The sequence below is a fragment of the Vicugna pacos genome, unplaced genomic scaffold (assembly GCF_048564905.1).
Source record: "Vicugna pacos unplaced genomic scaffold, VicPac4 scaffold_56, whole genome shotgun sequence".
Lineage (NCBI taxonomy): Eukaryota > Metazoa > Chordata > Mammalia > Artiodactyla > Camelidae > Vicugna > Vicugna pacos.
In genome coordinates, this window is record NW_027328745.1 from 118754 (window position 1) to 139737 (window position 20984).

General features: G+C 56.0%; 1 protein-coding gene across 1 annotated transcript; it reads right to left on the reverse strand.

Moving 5' to 3' along the window:
• Positions 1-39: 39 nt before the first annotated feature.
• On the reverse strand, positions 40-19084 carry LOC140694589 (adenylate cyclase type 1-like). Its single transcript, XM_072957757.1, has 8 exons — positions 18970-19084; positions 13378-13517; positions 8893-9018; positions 8231-8349; positions 4136-4215; positions 3006-3113; positions 2292-2408; positions 40-243 (listed from the first exon to the last, which is right to left on the reverse strand). The coding sequence occupies exons 5-8, from the start codon at positions 4205-4207 to the stop codon at positions 40-42; spliced, it is 501 nt and encodes a 166-aa protein (XP_072813858.1). The 5' UTR covers positions 4208-4215; positions 8231-8349; positions 8893-9018; positions 13378-13517; positions 18970-19084.
• Positions 19085-20984: the final 1900 nt, after the last annotated feature.

A 20984-nucleotide genomic window follows, 5' to 3' on the forward strand; every position in this document is an offset into this window, starting at 1 on the left:
CACCCGCCTCCCTGAGACAAGGGAGCCTGGAACGGCCTCCTAGGCAGAGGGCCGTGGCCACCAGCTCCCGGGCCGGGTGCGGGAAGGGTGCGCTGGCCCGAGTGACGGGACGGCCTGCGGCCACGTACCTGCACGGAGCACGAAGTCGTCGCAGGACCGGTAGTCGATCTCGTCCGGGACGCCGAGCGCCTCCACGGGGAAGGCTGCCAACGCGCCGAGGCGGGAGGAGACGCACGGCCTGACCTGGATGTGAGCACACGCGGGTTATTACAGTTGAGGGGCGCGAGGGCAGAGGCAGCAGGGACGCTCAGCCAGTGACCTGCAGGGGGCCAAGCGGCACCCCTGGTGAGCTCGCGATTTGATCTCCACATCAACAATGCAGCAGCCGGGCTGCTTGAGTTCAATCTACAGGTCGAGCAGGGAATAACTGACGTCTTGATGATGTCCTTCTAGGCAGAAACGCGGACTGTATTTCCACTTAGCTAGACCTTCTTTGACTTCTCTCATCAGAGCTTTCTCGCTTTCCTCATAGAGATACTACCTGTATCTTGAAAACCTGTACCCGGTATTTAAGTGTGGGGGTGTGTGCTAACACAAAGGGTATTGTATTTTCAGATTTCACTTGTTCACTGCTGGTGTATTTTAAAAAATCGTTTTTTCTATATAAATAATCGTACTACCTAAGGACAAGGACAGTTTTATCTCATCCTTCTCTGTCTATACACCTTTATTTCCTGTTCCTGTCTCACTGCTCTAGCCAGGTCTTCCAGTGTGACTGGCAAACAGGAGCGGTGAGAGGAGAGGGGCTTCCTGGTCGCGCTCCTATCTCGGGGGAAGGCATCAGTTCCTCCGCATCGTGTCTGCGGGCACGCTACAGGGGGATTTGGTAGATACTCTTTATCAAGTTGAGGAAGTTCCCTTCTATTCGTAGTTTGCTGAGGAAGTTTTCTTTAAATCAGGAATGGGTGTTATATGCTGTCAAATAAATGGTTTGCATCAATTGATATGATCATGTGATTTCTCTTTTTTTATCCTGTTGATATGGTGAGTTTTATTAATTAATTTTGAAATGCTGAGCCAGCCTTGCGTATCTGGAATAAATTCAACACTCATTTGTGGCGCTTAGTTCTTCTCATACCTTGCTGAATTCAATTGTCTAATTAATATTTGGTGAGAATTTATGCATCTATATTCAAAAGGAATACTGGCCCGTAATTTTCCTTTCTTGTAATTTCTTAATCTGGTTTGCTATTGTGGCAATGCGCTAATGTGGTAATGCTGGACTCACAGAATGCGGTGGGAAGCATTGCTTCTACTTCTATATCCTGGAGGAGATTACAGGGAACTGGTATGACTTCTTTATGAAACGTCTGACAGAATTCACCCGTGAACCCAGCTACACCCAGCACTTTCTGTTTTGGAAGGTTATTAATTATTGATTCAATTTATTTAACAATAGACACACAAGGAGGGGGCCTGGAGCATCTAGGACGACGCGAGGTCGTTCAGCTCCCAGGTGAGAGCAGAGCCCCCTGTTGGGGGGTGGCACCAGGGAGGGACATGCTGCTCTGGCAAGACAAACCCCTCTGGACACCCCCAGGCCCAGCAGGTTGAAAGATGAGCCTGGAAGCTACTTCAGGCCACAGCTGGGCAAGCTGAGCCTTGGTGTTTGTGCCTTTAGGACCTAGAAACCCAACCTGAGACTCTCTTATTTTTGAGACGGCTTTTCCAAGCCCTGCGCTGTGCTGCTGGGGTGGTTTTCGAGCTTCACCTCTAGGTCGTGGCCCCAGACTGCACTGAACATGGAGAAGAGGATGAACCACCAGCCCTGCGGCCAGGCGGGCAGGGCCAGGCCAGGCCGCCCACACAAACTCAGCCAGGACGGGACACCACCCAGACCGTGAAGGTCTTGAAACAGCGCTTTCCCCCTTGAGTGTGGTTTCCTGAAGCCCCATCTCCCGCCTTGTGGGGATGGTGAACGTTATGCTCTCTTCCAGGATCAAAGGGGAGGACACGGTGGTTCTGGGCACCTGTCAACCCCACATCCCAGGAGCCTCTGATGGCCCGGCCTCTGCCCTGCGCCTGGGGGTGGGCAGAGGGGCCTCCCCTGCTTGGTGCAGCTGAGGGCTTGGAAAAGGCTACCCCGTGCGGTATGAGGCAGAGGGGAGGGTCCCTCTGGACTGGACCTCCAGCTGCAGCCCTGCAGCCCCTCCCAGAGCAGCTCGGCTTGGAGGAGCACCCTGCTGGGTCTCAGGGCCCGGGAAGCACTGCCACGCAGGCCGCACACTCACCGCGTTCCGGGGGTTGGCCATGAGGCAGTGCAGGGCGACGTGGGCCGGCAGGAGGTTGAAGAGGACCCTCCTGTTGTCCGGCTTCACCCTCTCCGTGTCGTCCCGCTCCTCCTCTGCCTGGGGATGACAGGATGCTCCGTTGGTCACTCGCCCACCCTTCCAGCATCCTTCACTCGCTCGACAACCCGCCACCTGACAAGATCCTCTCCTGGACCAGACTCTGAACTGTCTTCCCAACTGGGCCCTGACTTTGCGGCGTCCCTCTTCATTTCCGCATTGTCCAGTTTTAGCAAGAACCCCGCTGAGCCAGCTCACCCAGACACCCCATCCCTGACATCCGATCACCCCGGACATCTGATCGGGTTCCTCACCTCCCACCCTCCCCAGGTGACGTCCGATCACCCAGGCCTGTCCTCAGCATGAATCCTGTTACATCAGCTCAGTCAGAAACCCCTGCCCCCTGATCTCTACTCTTCATCACTTTACAGCCACTGCCCCCACCCTGCCCCTCGGCTGTACAAGCCCACCTGCCCTTGCTGTACTTGGGGTGCAGCCTCGTCCCTCTCCCCCACTGCGAGGCCCCCCCGCAGGGGTCCCTATGCCTAACACCACCCACACGGCTGGCTGCTGGCGTCTAGCCGGAAGCCCCCACGTGACACCCTTCCCAAGGGACTCCCTTGCCGACCCCCGTGGAAGCAGAGGGGCTCCTCTTGCCTGCGCAGCCCAGACGTAGTCCGGCCGCAGCTTGACGTCCACGTGCCAGGCGTCAGGGCCAGCGCACGTGAGAACAGCAGGATGGCCAGGATCGGCTCCAAGCTGCCCCTTGGGGAAGAGAAGGAGGAGAACCCCATTCAGTGCCAAGAACACAAGACCCATCCACCGAGGGCCCCACAGGTGCGACACCCCCAGAGGCGCCTGGGACTGACCCGGGCTGAGAGCCACATCTCACCGAGAAACCCAAGGACCTGCTGGAACTGGCACCCAAGTGGACGAGGGGAGAAGCCCTGGCACGAACGAGCTTCTAGTCAGCAGACCACAGCACAGGGCATCACGGATGGGTATCTGCGACGCCTGCCCGTGGGATGCCCGGCAGCAGCAGCGTACCTGCCCCACGGTCCTCGATACCCGCTGAGGTCCAGGACGTGGTGACGCCACAAGCGGGGATCATTTGGGGCAAAGAGGAGACCCGCAGGGATATGGCCAGCAGGAGGGCGCCCATGAGGCCTCAGAGCAGGGTATGGGGCACAGCTTGCAGGGCAGGGCGGGCAGGGCGGGCAGCACTAGGGCCCGGCCCTCAGACGACAGGACCGCCAGGGACCCGTTGGGGCTGGAGCTCCCGGCCCAGAGCAGGCAGCCCACCTGGAGAGGGATGGAGGGGCCCCACTCAGAGCACACAGCACCCCCTCCTCCCCGGCATTCTCTGGCCCCCTGCCCCACCCACTCCCCCAGTGCCACCGGCCAGGCCTTGGGTACTCCTGCCCAGTCCTGGCCCTTCGAGGCTCCTCACTACCAGAAGCGGAGCCCCAGGACCTGGGCTGGAGGACACGAGACCCCTACCGTCCTCCTAAACCCCTCAGCTCCATCCTGTTCCCCCCCCACCCCCTCCTTCCTGTTTCACTGCCCCAGCTTCTGTCCTTGGCACGCCACAAAGGGCCGATCACACCTCCTCCACTGGCCGATGTCCCCCTCACCCTGGCTTCCTGGGACACCCCAGGCCCACTTCTGACCCCCCTTGTTTCCCTCCCCATCCTAGGGGCGGGCCCTCCAGTGCGGCTCCCGGCGGCTGCCCCTCATCCCTGTCCCTCACGGCCCTTGCCACGCCCAGCCCCTGCAGACACGCTCACCACATATCCTGGGGCCACGGAGTAGATACAGACCACTGTGAAGATACACGAGATGGCGCGGATCGGGATCATCGAGCACTCTGGAAAACACCGAGCAATAAAGCACTATTGAAAACCAAGTCTCTTTTACAGTCATTTGTGGCCACAGTAGGTGATTCACACTCTAGAACGGCCAGAACCATCTGAATGCGGCTAGAGTCTCACCCATAATTCATCCTCCACACACATTTCCTGGCTCTTTTCATATCATTCATCTCCCAGGTGAAAAAACTGCCAAAATTAAAAAGCTGAAAACTGACATCTCTAAATTAAATAGCAACACTTCCCGCCATCTGCCCTGCCCTATGACGTTGACTGGCACCGAAATTCACTGAATAGATTAACTTGACGTTTTCAGAATATTGCGCCCTTCTGTCTCAGCAATGGTAAAAAATTTCCTTTACTTGTTTCTTCTTTTTTATGCTCTATGTTTCGTCCCTTTCTTCACACAGGCTTTACACGATGTTTGTAAAGTTACTAGAAATTTCATTTTCAGCTTCTTTAAATGCATTTCTACAATACTCAACAAATGATTTCATGGATAAAGTCAGAAGGTTTTAGAATCACACTTCTGAAATTAGAACGAAAACACAACTTGAGACCACGGGACCACAGAGGAAGCGCGGACCAGCGAGGGTGCCCTGGGCCGCGTACTCGCGTATCCCTCTAACCCTCCCACCCTGTGAGGTCGGGGCCATTACGGTCCCCGCTCTACAGCCGAGGAACCGGGGCCCAGACACCACCAGCCAACCGCACGCACTCTGCAGACCAGGACGCAGCGGGCTGTTCAGCTCACACCCCGCGCTGACACAGGTACACACACACACACACACAGAGCAAACAGCGGCACGACGGCTAATTTGTCATAACACCAAAGAAAGACGGCCGGTCGGATGCAAACAACAGAAAACGCCCCTAGAACAGGACACACAGTCAGTCAAAGGCGGCCCTCTGGGGTGTCAGCTGTTGGAACGTCCTCAAAGCCCCTGTCACTGTCTCAGAAAGCGACTCTGCAGCCGTGGCCAGGCTGGGCGTCCCGGACCCCACGTCTGGAGGGCAGTTCACAGCCGGAGCTGAATTTCACGAAGGACCCCACGAGGCAGGGGGACACAGGGCAAATCTGGAGTGACAGCCTGTGCTCTGCAGGGAAAGAAGCCGTGGAGGGTGCCGTGACCGGGACACGAACCAGGAAAACCGCAGCTGCTCCAAATGGTCGGTGGGAAGCAGGGTGGCCGCTGAGTGACGAACCTCCCCGACGTGCCCGAGCCCTGTGGCTGTGGAGTTCAGTCGAGGCGAACGCGACAGCTACACAACCACATCCTCCGCTCAGCCGGCTGTGCTCCTGGCTTATTCTCAGGGCTCCTGCCCTGTGAGTTAGGGGCCAGGAGGAGGCATGGCCTGGCTCCCTTGACTGCCCGCTGCTGCTCCCATGGGAGGGGAGGGGGCGGGGAGGGGCACTCAAAGGCTTCCAACCAGGCGACAAATTAAGAACCATGTTATAAGCCACAGTCACACAGACACACACAACTGCAACAGGCTTCCAGGGAACCCTGATGACGGTCAATAGAGTGACATTTTCATTCATTCCTATTCCATCCCCTTTGTTAACAGCTCTCACACACACACACACACACACACACACACACACACACACACACAAATAAATAAAGGAAAAAATAAACAAATTAACAAAAAAGATTACACAGACCCTAGTAAGCTGCAATTTCATGTTTAAAAAATACTGCCATGATTATGCTAAATAAATGAACTCAGTCCCACACAGATACACCGTGGGAGCCACTGGGGCTGAGGTAGGACATGATGTAACACGAGGACCAGGACCGGGGACTTGCAGGGGCTGCCAGGAGCTCTTGGGTTTGTCTTTAGGGTCACTGCCCTCTGCCAAGGCTCCCTCTCTCTCTCCCCAAAGAGGAAAAACCTAGAGGTTTTCTAACTTTGCAGTCAGTGTCCATCCATCAGCCATGTCTAGTTGACCTCACCAGCGCTGCAAACCCCCTCCCTGCCTTCCTCACCCGCTGCAGGCGGCTCTTGGGGGCTGGGGGGGCTGGGGCTGGGGGCGCTCTTCCTCCCTGAAGCCAGCCCTGCGAGGGCAGCAGGTGTAATAGGAAAGAGCAAATCTGACTGCAAACTAGACCTGATCCTTTCGCTTTAACCCTGTGTTGTTTCCTAGGCCTAGTCTTGCTGTTTCTGCACCGTTTGAAGCACAATGTTGCCTTTAGCCTGAAATATACAGCAGAGCCTACTCTCAAGGCTCTGACCTTTAAGGATATTAACACTTTCCCATTCATGTAAAGGCAACACCTTGCAGAACAGAACATGACATCTGCTTTCTTAGAGGCTTTACAGGGGCACCATGACCTCACCCATGCGGACAGCTGCAAGAACAGCAAATTCCTGCACCAAGAACTTTGCAGCAACCAACCACGCCCCCTCCCCCGTTTGGGGTAAAAGGCGCCCGTATTCTGACTTGGAGAAGATGGTTCTGCAGGACACTATTCTGCCATCTTTCTCAGTCAGCCGGCTCTCCGGACAAAGTCACTCTTCTTTGCCCTAACACTTCATCCCCCGGTTTCCTGGCCTGCCACGTGGCGAGCAGAATGAGCTTGGGACTTGGTAACACAGGGAGGCGAGGAAGCCCACGTTAGGACTCTCACCCTCCTGAGCGATCCCCTCTGCCTCGGCTCAGAAGACCACGAAGGGGTTACTGGGATGGTGGATGGAAAAATGAGGCTGAAATACGACCATCAGCGCCAGGCCCGCGTGGGAAAGGTGACAGGGGCGCTGTACGAGGCACACCCAGCCTCCTTCCCAGTCACGTCATGCTCACGTTCCCCAGGGACCAGGGAGGCCTGGACCCCCCCCCCCCCAGACAGCAAAGCGCATCTGAACCCGCAGGTGCCCAGGGACTGGTCCAGTGTGCACCCCTCTGGCTCCCTCCTCACTGCTCCTCTTACCCCTGCCCCCCCCCCCGCCTGCTCAGCCTCGGCCCCTCCACGTGCCCACCCAAGGCCAGCACCACTGCAGGAACACGTCTGGCCGGTGAGCTCTGCCCCTTTCCAGCCGTCACCACGGACTCTCCAGCCCCGTAGAGCGCCTCCTCTGGTCACGGCATCCTGGCCTCCAGGACTGACAGGGATCCCGCCCCTCGGTTTCACCAGCTTCCCCTCTTGTTCCAACAATGTTCAGTTGAGCCTGTGGTGGCCCAGGCCCTGCTCCTAGTACACGATGAATATCAGCTCCAATACCCATCCTTTCGTGGACGGAGACACGAAGGCCCTGGAGCTGGCAGCCTCTAGTGATGATGGAGCCAGTTGGGCCGGTGAAGGCCCCAGGTGGTCCCAGAGCTGCCACACCAACCCTGATGCCCTGGCTGTGGCCACTTCTACGTCACGGAGGAAAGCCCTCTGTTGACGCCTAGGCTTCCTCAGGGATGCACGACTGCGATGGACCCCAACCCAGCCGCGTGCGCGGCCGCGCCCACTGGCAGCTGCCTCCCTCGGTACACACTGGGCCTCTGCTGGACAGATCTGTCCCACCTGCCGGCCCCCATCCTCCCCAGTCGGATCCTGCTGACCACGCCCCCTCCTGTCGCCTGGCCCCACAGTCCTCTGCGCAAGCCCCGGGGCGACCTCAGGGCCCTGCTGTCACGGCCAGGGCCTGGGGAGGGCAGTGTGTGAGCACGTGGGTCGGCCCCTGAACAGGCACGCGCTGGCTGGCCGGGGGAACCGCAGCCGCCTGCCCTCGGGACCGTGCGCCCAGCCCGAGCTGCCTCCTGCCCGGCAGCCCGGAGGGGGGACCCGCTGCAGTGCCGAGAATCCCACCCTGAGAAAAGTGCTCGGGCGACGAGGGAGGGCGAGGAGGGGGGCAGTGGACGTTGGGAAAGAAAGGGGCCAGCCCGGGCCCCCTCCACCAGGAGAGCCGTTTGTCCACCGGGCACACGGGTTCCCAGCACCGGGGACGAGCGTGACAGGACTTAGAAGCCAGCGTCTACGTGCGACGCCTTCGCTTGGAAGTAGGCGCGTAAAGCCGTCTTACCTGAAGCGGGAAACTGCAGCTGACCGGGCCCGATGCCGCCCCGTCTGTGAAGTCAGAGAGCTGGACTGCGGCTGTTTATTCCAGTGGCGTTTTCTTCTCGACTTAAATCAAGAGGGTACCTGAGAATAAGAAAGACTTTAAATAAATAAACCTCGGTTCAATCTTCTCGAGAAGCAGCTGCTTTCGACCGTCGTACACAGATCACCCTTGGTCTGTCAGACGTGACAACTGAGGATCCAGAGGGGAAATGGGACGTTTGAACAGGAAGGCTCAGGACGTGCGGCAGGTGTGCGGGACGGGGACAGGGCCCTCTCCCAGGAGCCCCGGGCAGAACAGGGCCACGGGCTCTACCCTGGCTCCTACGCCAACGAAGAGTCCTCGAGAGCGTGGAGGCCCCCGTCTACGGCACGGTCCCACGACAGGCCACACCCTCGTTTCGGAGAGAACAGTGTCACCCCTCGTGCTCATTTACTGAGTCTCCATCCACACCCACCCCTGTGTCTACGGGGCCCGCTCCCAGAACTCCAAACGGCACCCCGCACAGGATGGGGCCTAATGGGCTTGTACCCCGTGGACGACTCTTTTTTCACCTGCCAGGAAGGTGAGGGACAAACTGCCTCCACCTGGCCTGCCAGGAGGGCAGGCAGAGGCCGAGCACTTACCTGTTCAGGTGACAGGCAGGCGCAAGACACGCACACAGGTACCCGGGCCAGGTGATGAGCAGGCACAGGGCACAGGACACCAGGAAGCAGACGCAGAACCCCAGCAGGAGCAGGACGGCCTCACCCCTAGGACGGACGACACACAGTCCCTGCAGGCTGGGCCAGGTGAGGTGTGCCCAGCGGATGCCCGGGGCCCCTCCCTCCCTCCCCTGCCCCACCCGGGTCCCAGCCCCCGGGAAGCAGCAGTGCTCTCTGGGGAGCTGCCCGTGCTGGTCCTCTTCTAGCAGAGGAGCCCTTCCCGCGTCCGCCCTCACTTCCCCGCCGCCCCAGGGTCTCTCTAGCCCTGGGAGCGCCCGAGAGCTGCTCTCCTCGTGCAGGAAGCGTGACGCTTGCACGGACTTGGCTGCCGGGTACCGCCCTCTTCCTGGGCCTCACCTGGAAAGGGTTTTTCCAGAAAAACTTGGATCCCTATGAGCCCTGCATATGGCCACTGAGTGTCCACAGTGTCTGGGGCTGTCTGGGGCTTCCGTGTGTTTTTCTGGAAACTCACAAGATCTTGAATACAGTTCCCTGTGCTATATTACGGAAGAAACTTGTTTATCTGTTCTATAAATGCCTGTCGTTATCTGCAAGTCTCCAACTCCCAGTCTGTCCGTTCCCAGCCCACTCCCCCCTGGCAACCACAAGTTTGTATTCTCTGTCTGTGACTCTTTTTCTCTTTTACATTTAAGTTCACTTGTCTTTTTTTTTTTTTTTAGGTTCCACATATGAGTGATAATACTACATGGTGTTTTTCTTTCTGTTTCTGGCTTACTTCACTTAGAATGACCTTCTCCAGGGACATCCATGTTGCTGCAAATGGTATGATGATGTCATTTTCATGGCTGAGTAGTATTCCACCATATAAATACATCACGTCTTCTTTATCCACTTATCGATGGACAATTAGGTTGTTTCCATGTCTTGTAAGTAGTGCTGCTGTGAACACTGGGGTGCGGGTGTCTTTTTGCATTAAGGTTCCTTCTGGATAGAACCCAGGAGTGGGATTGCTGGGTCATATGGTAAGTCTATTCCTAGTCTTTTGAGGAATCTCCATACTGTTTTCCACCATGTCTGAACCAAACTGCATTCCCACCAGCAGTGTAACATTATAGGAGGGTTCCCTTTTCTCCACAGCCTCTCCAGCATTTATCATTTGTGTGGACTCTTGAATGATGGCCACTCTGACTGGTGTGAGGAGATACCTCATTGTAGTTTTGACTTGTATTTCTCTGATAATTACTGATACAGAGCATTTTTTCATGTGCGTATCGATCATTCACACGTCTTCGTTAGAGAATTGCTTGTTTAGGTCTTCTGCCCATTTTTGGATTGGGTTGTTTCTTTTTCTCCTATTAAGTTGTAGGAGCTGCTTACATATTCTAGAGATCAAGCCTTTGTCGGTTTCATCTTTTACAAATAGTTTCTCCCATTCTGTAGGTTGTCATTTTATGCGAAAGCTTGTAAGTTTAACTAGGTCCCAATTTGTGGATTCTTGCTTTTTCTATTGCTTGAGTAGACCGCACTAGGAGGACACTGCCGAGATGTATGTGAGACAAAGTTTTGCTTGTATTTTCTTCTAGGAGCCTTGTTGTCTCTTGTCCTATGTTTAAGCCTTTAATCCATTTTGAGTTGATTTTTGTGTATGGTGTGAGGAAGTATTCTAGCTTCACTGATTTACATGCAGCTGTCCAGTCTTCCCAACACAATTTGCTGAAGAGACTGTCTCTATTCCCTTGTACGTTCTTCCCTCCTTTCTCGAAAGATAAATTGACGAAAACATTGCGGGTTCATTTCTGGGTTCTCCATTCTATTCCACTGATCCATACGTCTGTTTCTGTACCAATACCATGCCGTTTTGCTTACTGTAACTCTGTAGAACTGTCTCAAGTCTGGGAAGGTTATTCCTCCAGCTCCATTCTTTTTCTTCAGGGATGCTTTGACAATTCTGTGTCTTTTGTGATTCCCTATACATTTTATTATGCTTTGTTAGTTCTGTGAACGAATACAATTTAAGTATATCCCTTCACTGGAATCCTAATTTCAAGGCTCTTCTATCCAACCTCGTAACTCCACACATTTTAATACCAATAATCTCCCATCGACCTCATGGGTTACAGTTTAGGTTTTGTCTCATCATGAAACTTTCGCTATGTGTACAACCGGGCTGCAGCCATGGCATCCTATACTGATCATGCTTTGTACTGTTTTCCCCTCAACTAGCCTCTGGTCCATCACCTTCCTCACAGTAGTGTCTATACGACTTAATACAAAGCCCTGGATTCACCTCTTAAATAAAACATTTACTAAATTGTGTTATTCTCCAAGGTGTTAAAGAGAAGATGAAAATCTTGCCCTGAAATACACATGTATTTCTACTGATCACAGAAACATGTTTAAAGTAAGAGCATTTAACTTCATTATCCACAATGTGGGTTCACATCTTGCAGGAATAGGTCGTAAAAGTTGAATTAACACGGCAAATTAAGAGGGAAGAGCCAGGATGACTTTCCCATGATCCTCACCGCCCAGGCCTTCTGTGTCTAGAGGGGTGCAGGGCCTGAAGCAATGGGTCTATAACACATCTAGATGTCCTGGGTTCAGATCTCACTGAACAGCCCGGACGGAAGCCTGCAAGGGAGGAGAAGCAGACAGCCTACGGTGACGGCAGATGGTGCAGGTGGCCCAGGGGCCACAGGGATTCGACCTGTAAGTAAGTAACAGCCCAGCAGGGAGAGGAGTCGCTTCTGTTTTGGCAAGGACAGGTGATCCAGTCTTAATTATACATTAAGAATTTTCTCAAGAAACACGTTATGTCCCTAATTCACCACATACCTTTAGAAACTAAACGCCATAGCAAGAGAGAATTAAGGTAACCTCTGTCAACCTGTATAGTTTTATCTGACGGGCAAGAAGAAAGATAAAACATGCATTCAGAAGCAGAATTTGTGAGAGGGAGGAGGTGACAAGTCTATATTCCTGGTCACCTTCGCATAGCACCTCTGCTTCCTTATCTGTGTCATCCTAAGAGGAGGACAATTCGGTGAGGAAGCTGCCCTCAGAGGAAGGAGAGCGCTGGGCTATCACCCTGGTGCAGGCCTGAAACACGGTTCCAGTGGCAGAGGCGTGAGGACTGAGTCTTGAAACCTAGTTGCAGAATCCATACTGAGGCCCGAACGCCCAGCTAAGTGGGCAGGATTTGTTAGACGACCGAACTACTTCCGTGTCAGTGATGCCCACGTGCCGTGTAAAATGAATAGAATGAGAAGAGCAGAGGATGGGTGCCGGAGCCTTGAGAACACTAACATTTGAGGGGTCGGCAGAGGTGGGATGGGACATGAAGGAGGTGAGAGAAGTGGCCAGAAAAAAGGTTCTCGGAGTTCCGGGACAATGTGATGTCCCATTAATTCAACCAATATTTGTGGCGTCCCTACCTTGTGCTGGGCACAGTTCTAAGGGCTCAGGATCCAGAAGTGAACAAACTGATAAAATCCCTGCCCCAAGCAGCTCTAGTCGACTGGGGTCATCAGGTAATTTCCAAAAAAAAAAAACACACACAAAAAAAGCAAAGTCCTCATGTGTGTTAGATGATGGTGCGTCATCTGGAGAAAAACATGCAAGGGATGGAATCCTCAGGAAATGGGACAGAGATTGTTGAGTGTTGGATTCTATGTAGTGTATTCTGAGAAAAAGTTCAAAGGAAGGCGATCAGCAAACTTGACAGGGACCGATTTAGTGAAATGATGGGAACAGGACACAGACTGGATGGCGGAGTAACCGTGAAAGAAGGGAGAAGAGATCCAGAAAGCAGTCTGTCTCCACGTGGAAGGGGAGGACCCACACAGTGCCTAGAGGAAGCTACCTATCCGGGATTAATGTGTTTAACCGGGAGACGAGGACGTTTCTTGTTTACAGGTTGACAAGAAGAGAGCGAACAGCGAGGGTGTCTGAGGATCTCCCGGGTCTGACAGTCCCACCTCTGAAGGAGGCTCTACTCGGTAATAATCGTCTCGATGAAAGGGACGTTTCACGACACCAAGAGACTCGGATGTCCCTTTAGACTATGAAGCGCTAAGCAACACACTCATAAGCCGTGTGTGTCCAGCCGTGTGGTGCCCCTGCCCCAGCCTCGCCCTGGACCCTGGCCCTGCTCTGCTGCCAGGGCTGGTCCCTGCAGGAGCCCGAGGCCCCTGAAGCCCCGAGCATTCACCCCTGTGCCCCCAGCGGCCCGTGTGGGCTCCACTAAGCCTCCTTCCCTGCTGCTCCAGGGGGCAAGTGCTGACCCGGGGGCCAGGGGGTGAACCCCGAGCCGCGCAGAGCCCCCACCCCGGCTCCGACTGAGAGGCTGGCTGCAGCAGGGGGTACCGGGGGGTGGCCCATGACCAGTCTGGTCTGCAGGCTGGCTCTCCCACATGTCCTTACATTTTCCACTCTCAGTTCACAGACCTGGTTTGGGAGCCACTTCCGTCGGTCCTGCCTTCCAGGAAGTACGTCAGCACCTCGCCCTTGCCCTGGACGCCGACTTTCCCACGGCACACAAAGTGGTACGTGCCCCGCCGCAGCAGCCGGTGAACTTCCTCAGTCACCTGCAGGAGAGACATGCGGGCATCACTCTTGGTCAAAGGGGAGCCCATGGAGGGGTCCCTCCTCCACCTGCACAGCCCACCCTGATCACCCACGCCCTGGCCTCCCTGGCTCGGCCTGCAAGCCAGGTCCTCTGGCTCCTCCTGTGGTGACTCTGATCGCCCTGTGAGAAGAACATGATCCCACAAACAGAGCAGGGGACTCCGAGGGAACTAAGCGGCCCTAGACAAACAGGTGAGGACAGTGGTCCCCACGGATGATGGGTGGGCTGGACAGGGCCTACACAGACCTGGTCCCAGGGTGTGAGCTCCACGGTCACCCCAGGCTCCAGGCACACCTGCAGACATCGAGCTCCAGTTGTGGACACACAGTGGCAGGCCCGGCTCCCCGCAGGGCTCCCGGCACCGGCAGGAACCTCGGACAACCTCGAGGGTCGGGGACTGGCAGGAAGGGGCCGGCACCAGGCTCGCATCCCTGTGGCCGGCACAGAGCCCTCAGGGCCCAGCTGGGGTGCACAGGCTCCTGGCTCCTGGGGCCTCCGTGGGCCCAAAAGCGGGGGCCACCAGCGCAGACAGGGCGGTAGGCACATTCCCCTCCCTAGTGACAGCGGGGACGTGACTTCACTCCCCCAATTCTTGGGTTCCCAGAATTGGGAATCTAGCTAAACAACAGTTTAGCTGGAAGAATTCCCGCCTCACACAGTTAAAAACAACATGAAATCCTGCACCCCAATGTTCATAGCAGCACTATTTACAATAGCCAAAACATGGAAACAGCCTAAATGTCCATCAACAGGTGACTGGATAAAGAAGATGTGGTATATTTATACAATGGAATACTACTCAGCCATGAAAACCGACAACATAACGCCATTTGCAGCAACATGGATGCTCCTAGAGAATGTCATTCTAAGTGAAGTAAGCCAGAAAGAGAAAGAGAAATACCATATGAGATCGCTCATATGTGGAATCTAAAAAACAAAAACAAAAACAAACAAACAAATAAAAACAAAGCATAAATCCAGGACAGAAATAGACTCATGGACAGAGGATACAGACTTGTGGTTACCAGGGGGGTAGAGGGTGGGAAGGGATAGACTGGGATTTCAAAATTGTAGAACAGATAAACAAGATTACACTGCATAGCACAGGGAAATATACACAAAATCTTATGATAAATCACAGAGAAAAAAATGTGACAATGAGTGTGTATGTGTCCATGAATGACTGAAAAATTGTGCTGAACACTGGAATTTGACACAACATTGTAAAATGATTATAAGTCAATAAAAAATGTTAAACAAAACAAAACAAAACAAAACAACATGAAATAGGAGAAAGCTCTTTCTAGCAAGGTTATTTAAGCAGAAGAGGACACGATTCCTTGGGTCCTCCTCGCCTTACACTGAAGGAGACCACCTCGCTCCCCTCCCCTGGGTGCTGCTCTGAAACCCCCCACACCCTCCCCCTCTCATGCCATCTCCCATCTCTGGGATCTTTAGTTACAGCAACTCGGCCCATCCAGGGCCCAGGGTCTCAGGTCCCCAGGGTGTCAGTCCCTGGCAGAGCTGGGCAGAGGACCGTTCTTCTCCCCTGCCCGATGGGCTGGAACCTGGCCTTCTTCCCGCGCGGCCCTCGCACTCACTAACCATCGGCCTGCTTCTGGCACGCACGCCGTCTAATCCCTCTCTGGACAGTCAGCGCCCCACACGAGGGGTCTGGTCTGTCTCAGCACGTCTCCCCAGGGCTCCTGGCATTCATGAGTGCTTGTCGAATACAAGAAGGCAGGCAGGCAGGCAGGCAACCGAGGCCCGCGGGAAACCTACCCAGGGAAGCTCAGAAAGGAAGCATAACCACGGACTATCAGGACCTGCCCAGCTCCCAGGATGGTGAAATCTGCGGATGGCTCTAAATGTGCTGGGAAGGGGCCCCTCGGGAGAACCAAAGCTGGCTGAACCAGTGTAGACAGGAGGGCTGGAAGCGTGTCTGCCAGACCGATAGAAGGAGGCCCAGGGCGCTGTCACTGCCCTTAATTAACTACCTCTGCCAGTTTCTGCAGCTGCTCGTTGGTGAGGCGCAGGCTGGTGCTGGCATGGAGGGGCTGGGGGCTGCCTGGGGTCTGGAGGAAGTCGCCTGGGGAGGAACAGGATGCCGCCATCCACCCACCCGGACGGAGAAGGGTAGGTGGATGCCTGGGGCCTGGACCCTCGCCAGACTGACTCCATCTCTCGGCCTTGGGAGCTGGGCAGGTGGTCCCCCCCCCCAACGCCTTGTAAACGAGAAGGACGCTGTCCACTGACAACAAGAGTAACTCGGTCAGCCTGATGGTGGCTACGACAGTCACAAAGAATCAAATGGCCAAGAAAAAGTGGAGAGTGCTTAAACTCCCCAGGGTGCTGGCTGCTGGGTGGCCCCAAAGCTGCCAAAGGCCCCGGTCTAAAGCCACACAAGGGTGAGGGCCTCACTCAGTTCCCCGGCAGGGCTCACTGAGCGTGCCCCAAAGTCCTTCATGGAACTGAGCCCGAGACTGGCTGCTTACCCGGGGAGACACCGAGGTCACCAAGGCCACCACTCAGACGTGGCCTCTAAGACGCAAGGTGGCAAAATGGATCGTGATCAAAGGCTCCATTTTGCTCTTTCCTCTCACAGCTGAACCCACAACTCATCTGTTCAAAGAGACCTGTGCTCCCGACACCCCGACGCCCTGCTCGAGCCCCCGGATGCACACGGACAAAACCTCTGAGTCTGCTCCTGACCCTGAGCTTTTCCTCTCACTGTTTTCACTTGTTTTATGAAGAACGAGCGGCAATAAAGCATCCAAAACGTTGTGCAAGGAAATGCTGGAGGTGAGGATGACCCACCACCACACACAGCAAAGCCGAGGTTTGACGGCAGGCGGGGACGGGCCGGGGGGTCCTCCCGGGCCGCCTGGGAGCTCGGGCTGCATGCCGCCCCTGTGTCCCCCTCAGCCTCGAGATGCCAGCCAGGAAGTCCCAGGCTGAGAATCAGGGCTGTGCGTGACGTTACCGGGGCGGGTCCTGGTGAGTGTCCAGGTCAGGGGCTCAGAGACACGAGGTCCCCAGGAGGCCACGAGGGCATCCCCTAGAATGTCCGATTCTTAGCCGTCTGCATGAGGCTCCCTGTGTCTCAGCAGCGTCGCGCTGGAACTCTCCCCAGAGTTCCCTGTGAGGCCCGGCCGGCAGGGGAGGACCCGTCCCACAGCCATGTCGACTTCACGCTGCATGAGAACACGTGCTGGGCCCCCTGGAGGCATGTCCAGGGAAGCATCTGCTCGGTCCCCAAGCGGATGGCCGAGGTGGAATCTGGGCATCATCGTGGTCAACCTTCCCTTGGCTGGCTTACTCCTTGGAAAATGGGGCCCCCGAGATGTCCCTGGGACTGTAGTCTGCACAGAACCCCCATCTGCCTCTCCTGGGACGGCAGACACGGGGTGGGCGGTGTCCTTGTTTGGACTTTTGACCCAGAAGAAAGAAGGCTCCCGCCGGAGGGCTGAGGAATGAGACCGTGGGCAGGCGACAGCTAATTGGACAGTATTTTCAGGAAAAAAGACACCTCTTTACAAAACTTGAACATTAAAATCTGAGTCTTTTGTTCACTTCTTCCAGGGAAGAACCAAAGGCTTAGTTTGGGCCAGCAAAGGGAAGGGCATCTCTCCTAGACTGTGACCACGAACCCCTTAAAGAACCACACAGCAGTGGAGCGTAAGTGCTTCTCCCTTCAAACAGGAGGAGGAGCGTGATGGGCTGGGAGCACCTTCTGCGCAGAGGGCGGTCACGCGGCCGGGCCGGGGGGTGGGGGTGGGGGTGGGGACCGCTGGTCTTACCCAGGCTGACAGACGTCAGCAGAGCCCCGCTCCTGTCCTGCCCTGTCCCAAGTGCATGGGTGCTGACACTCAAGCCAAATGGAGGAAGGCGCGGGGCCGGGTCTGCAAAGACCCTGCGTGATGCTGGTGCTCCCGGGAGGTCCACGCAGAGGGACCTTGGAGCCAAGACGCAGCGCTGCCCTGTGGGAGTCCAGACACGGACTTCGCCAGGCAGCAGCTGAGGGAGGCTGGATGCTGTTGGGGAGGCCACACCACGGTAACTGGCCCTCACCGGAGGCTGAGGGAACAGGGGCGGCTCTGAGCAGAGGAGTGGCCGACTCACACCTGACTCCAGACACTTAGACATGTGATGTCGGCTCTGGACGTGGCCAGGCTGGAGAGTGGGTGGGCTTCCCACCAGGTCTGCCCTGGGACATGACCAGCTCTTAGGGAAGGCTGTGAGGAACAGGGGTGAAAGATCCTGTTAGGGAAGGAACACAGTGTCCTGGGATCGACGGCATTAGGACAACGTGCGTGCTCTTGACACCACTGAGCTGGGCACTTAAAAATGGCTAAGACGGTCAATTTTACATTATGTGTGTTTCACCACCTTAAGAGAAGCTTAAGGAAAAGAACGCAGAGGTACAGAGATCTCACCTATGTTCTGAGAGCAGGAGAGCGCCGTGAGGATTTTGACCCGTTTGCCTTTTAAGCTGATGAATCCGAAGGACCCACCAAGGCACCTGACCGACAGCTAGTGCCCCAAAATGCCAGCTGGGGCCACCGGAACCGAACAGGCACGAGGTGGGAGAGCCCCAGGCTTACAACCTTCTCGTTGGAACCACATCCTGCAGGGGGCTGCACCCCAGTGTCTTTGTCAAAACCTGGGATGAATGCACATCTCACAGGGCCTGCAGAGGACCCAGTGTGACTCTGATACAGCAAAAGCCCAGTGCTAACTGGTGACAGCCACTGGGCGCAGTCCTCTGACGCCGCCCTGAGGCCAGGCCGCAGCGGGAAGGCAGCAGCCCTGCTCGCCAAGTGCCACGCTCTCTGCCCTGCCCCCCGGGGTCCCCAGAGGACAGCCACAGCCACACACAGGGGACAGGCTCCCTCCCTCTGAGGCTCCCAGAGGCCTGCAGTGTCCAAGCTTCAGCTGACTCACACTTGCTCATTTGTTCTAAAGGAAATTAGGAGAGTGGGTCCACACTCCCTCCTACCCGTAAAGAGCAGGCGCCACTGTCCTCGACACCTTCAGATGGCTCCCCGCCCAGGGTCACCTGCAGCTTCCCAAGTCAGGTGGCCACACAGCACTCTGCCCTTCGAACGGCGAGGCAGCCCCTTCCCTTCTAAGGAGCCGTCACGCACTGCCCCCAAACATCCCAGTCACTCATCACCCCGACTCTCCCCATGGCCACGTCGGGGCCAACCCCCAAGGCCGCAGACACATCGAGCCCCCATCAGCGTGCCTGCCTGCAGCTTCGCGTCCCCACCCAGAAGAGGCAGACGAGGAAGGGAGGATGCAGGCTGCAGGGCTAGGTGGCCGGCCCCTGCCTCACCCTTGCCTCTCCTGCCTCCGTCTCCTGCCTGCAGGATGGGCACCTGCACCTTGGGGATTCTGAATGCACTGACCTGGATCCTGCCCGGGACCCCGTTGCCGTCCATCCACTGGCCACGTTGACTGTGTTTCCCCAGAATGTCGTACTGCAGCCTGCAAGCCCCAGTCACTCCGGCCACCGCGGGGCCCATGTTGATGCCTGGAAAACAGCCCCGGTGTGGTGTTAGTGGGGAGGCTCTGGAGGGGAGGAGCTGGCCCTTGTGGGGTCATGGATTCCTGGGGCCACCAAGTGCAACCCCCCTCCCTGAAGCAGGGACCCCACAGCATGGCTGAGCGGCTGCTCCCAGCCCCTGCTTGCACCCCACACCCCCAGGAAGCAGTCCTGATCCCGAGAAAAAGTCCCATTTCCTGGAACAGCATCCTCAGACCGAGTCTCACCGCTAAGAAGGCTGACCTTTCGGTCTGTAGAGCCACAGTGTGTGTCCCCCCACCACCACCCCAGCTCCTCCTTCCAGAAAGGACAGAAGCTCCTGACTGCTTCCCTGGGTGGGATCCCTCAGCTCCTTCGGGACTGGGGCCCGGAATGAAGTATTTCAAGATGCTCTGAAGGAGAGCGGAGCCCCCCTTCTCTTTCTGCGATTCGGGGTCCTAACGGCCTGGGGAGTGACACAGGCCCGGGTGCCCCAGCTGTGTCTGCGCCGACACCAGGTCGCATCTACTGATTCTGTCCTCACGTGTCAATTTTTCTGAGCTCAGCCAAGTGTCTTAATAACATTTCAGACACTCGCCCGGTCAATCCCCCGAAGCCTGGGCAGGGGGTGCTGGCGTCTGCGGGAGAAGGTGGGGGAAGCGGGCAGAGCTGGACGGTGAGTTGGGAGAGCTCGGCCGTGGGCCAGGCAGATGTGGGACCTCGGGGAAGAGTCCCCAAAGGGCCCACTTCACAGACGGCTGGGGCGACGCAGAGAGCCCCCCTCTACCACCCCGGAAGCGTCAGCCCACGTGAACGAGTCGGAGCCAGGATCCAGCCTCGTGGGACCAGCCGTCCGGGCACAGAGAGGGCCAATCAGCCAGCAGATTCTCAGTAATAGGGTAAGAAATAGAATTTCCATGACGGGCCCTTGGATCTGTCCCCTCTCACGTCAGTACATCTGTTAATCCAAGCCCGCAGCCCCGGAGAACTGACCACTGGCGGGGGGGAGGGGAGGCACAGAGGGCGGCCTGCCCCCACCTCCAGCCGCCCATCCCTCAGGCCAGGCACCAGCTCTAAGTCAGCGCTTCTGCTTAAGCGCGTCAGAACCCCGCCCACTCGGAGGGACACCTGCTGCCCCCTCACACTCAAACCCAGCTCTCGCTCCTGCTCTTAAGGCCACTAGACGTTTCAACTGTAAAACGGCCAGACATGTCCAGTTTAACTAACTCTATCACGGACTAGCAGGAAAAGGAGAGAGAGAGAGAGAAAGGAGAACAAGAAAGAGACCATAAATCTGCAGGGAGGAGGGTACATAATAGCTCAGTGGTAGAGCACGTGCTTAGCACGCAGGAGGCCCTGGCTTCGGTCCTCAGTGCTCCCATTAAAACAGTAAATAAATCAACCTAATTACCTCCCCCACTCGAAATTAAATCGAAACACCTGTAACAGCTAAGACACAAGGTTTTTAAAAAATCATAAATCTCCAGTTTAACTACATCCTTGACTAGTAAGAATTTTTGTGGGAAACTATCTTCTTGCCAAAAAAAAAGGAGGGGGCGGAATTTAAGAGTTAAAAAATAATCTAACAGTTTTATAAAAGCTAGAAAGGAGCTTAGACCCCCGATGGTCCCCCACCTCACTCCCAGGTGAGGGGAAGGGACCCCAGGAGGACCAAGGGCCCGGCTTGAGTCTGCACAGCCGGGCTCTGCGCAGGGAAACGGGGCGCCCTCCTCCAGCCGCGTGTGGACTCAGACGTGCACGTGAAAGCCTCTGAGACAATCAAGATTTCTCACGTGCCTTGTGAGCTGGACAATCACTCTTTCGGTCCTAAGTCACCGATACCCAGCTCTGAGGCTCACCCGGCTGTCCCTGTGTCCCACGCACTCCTCTGGGTGGCTC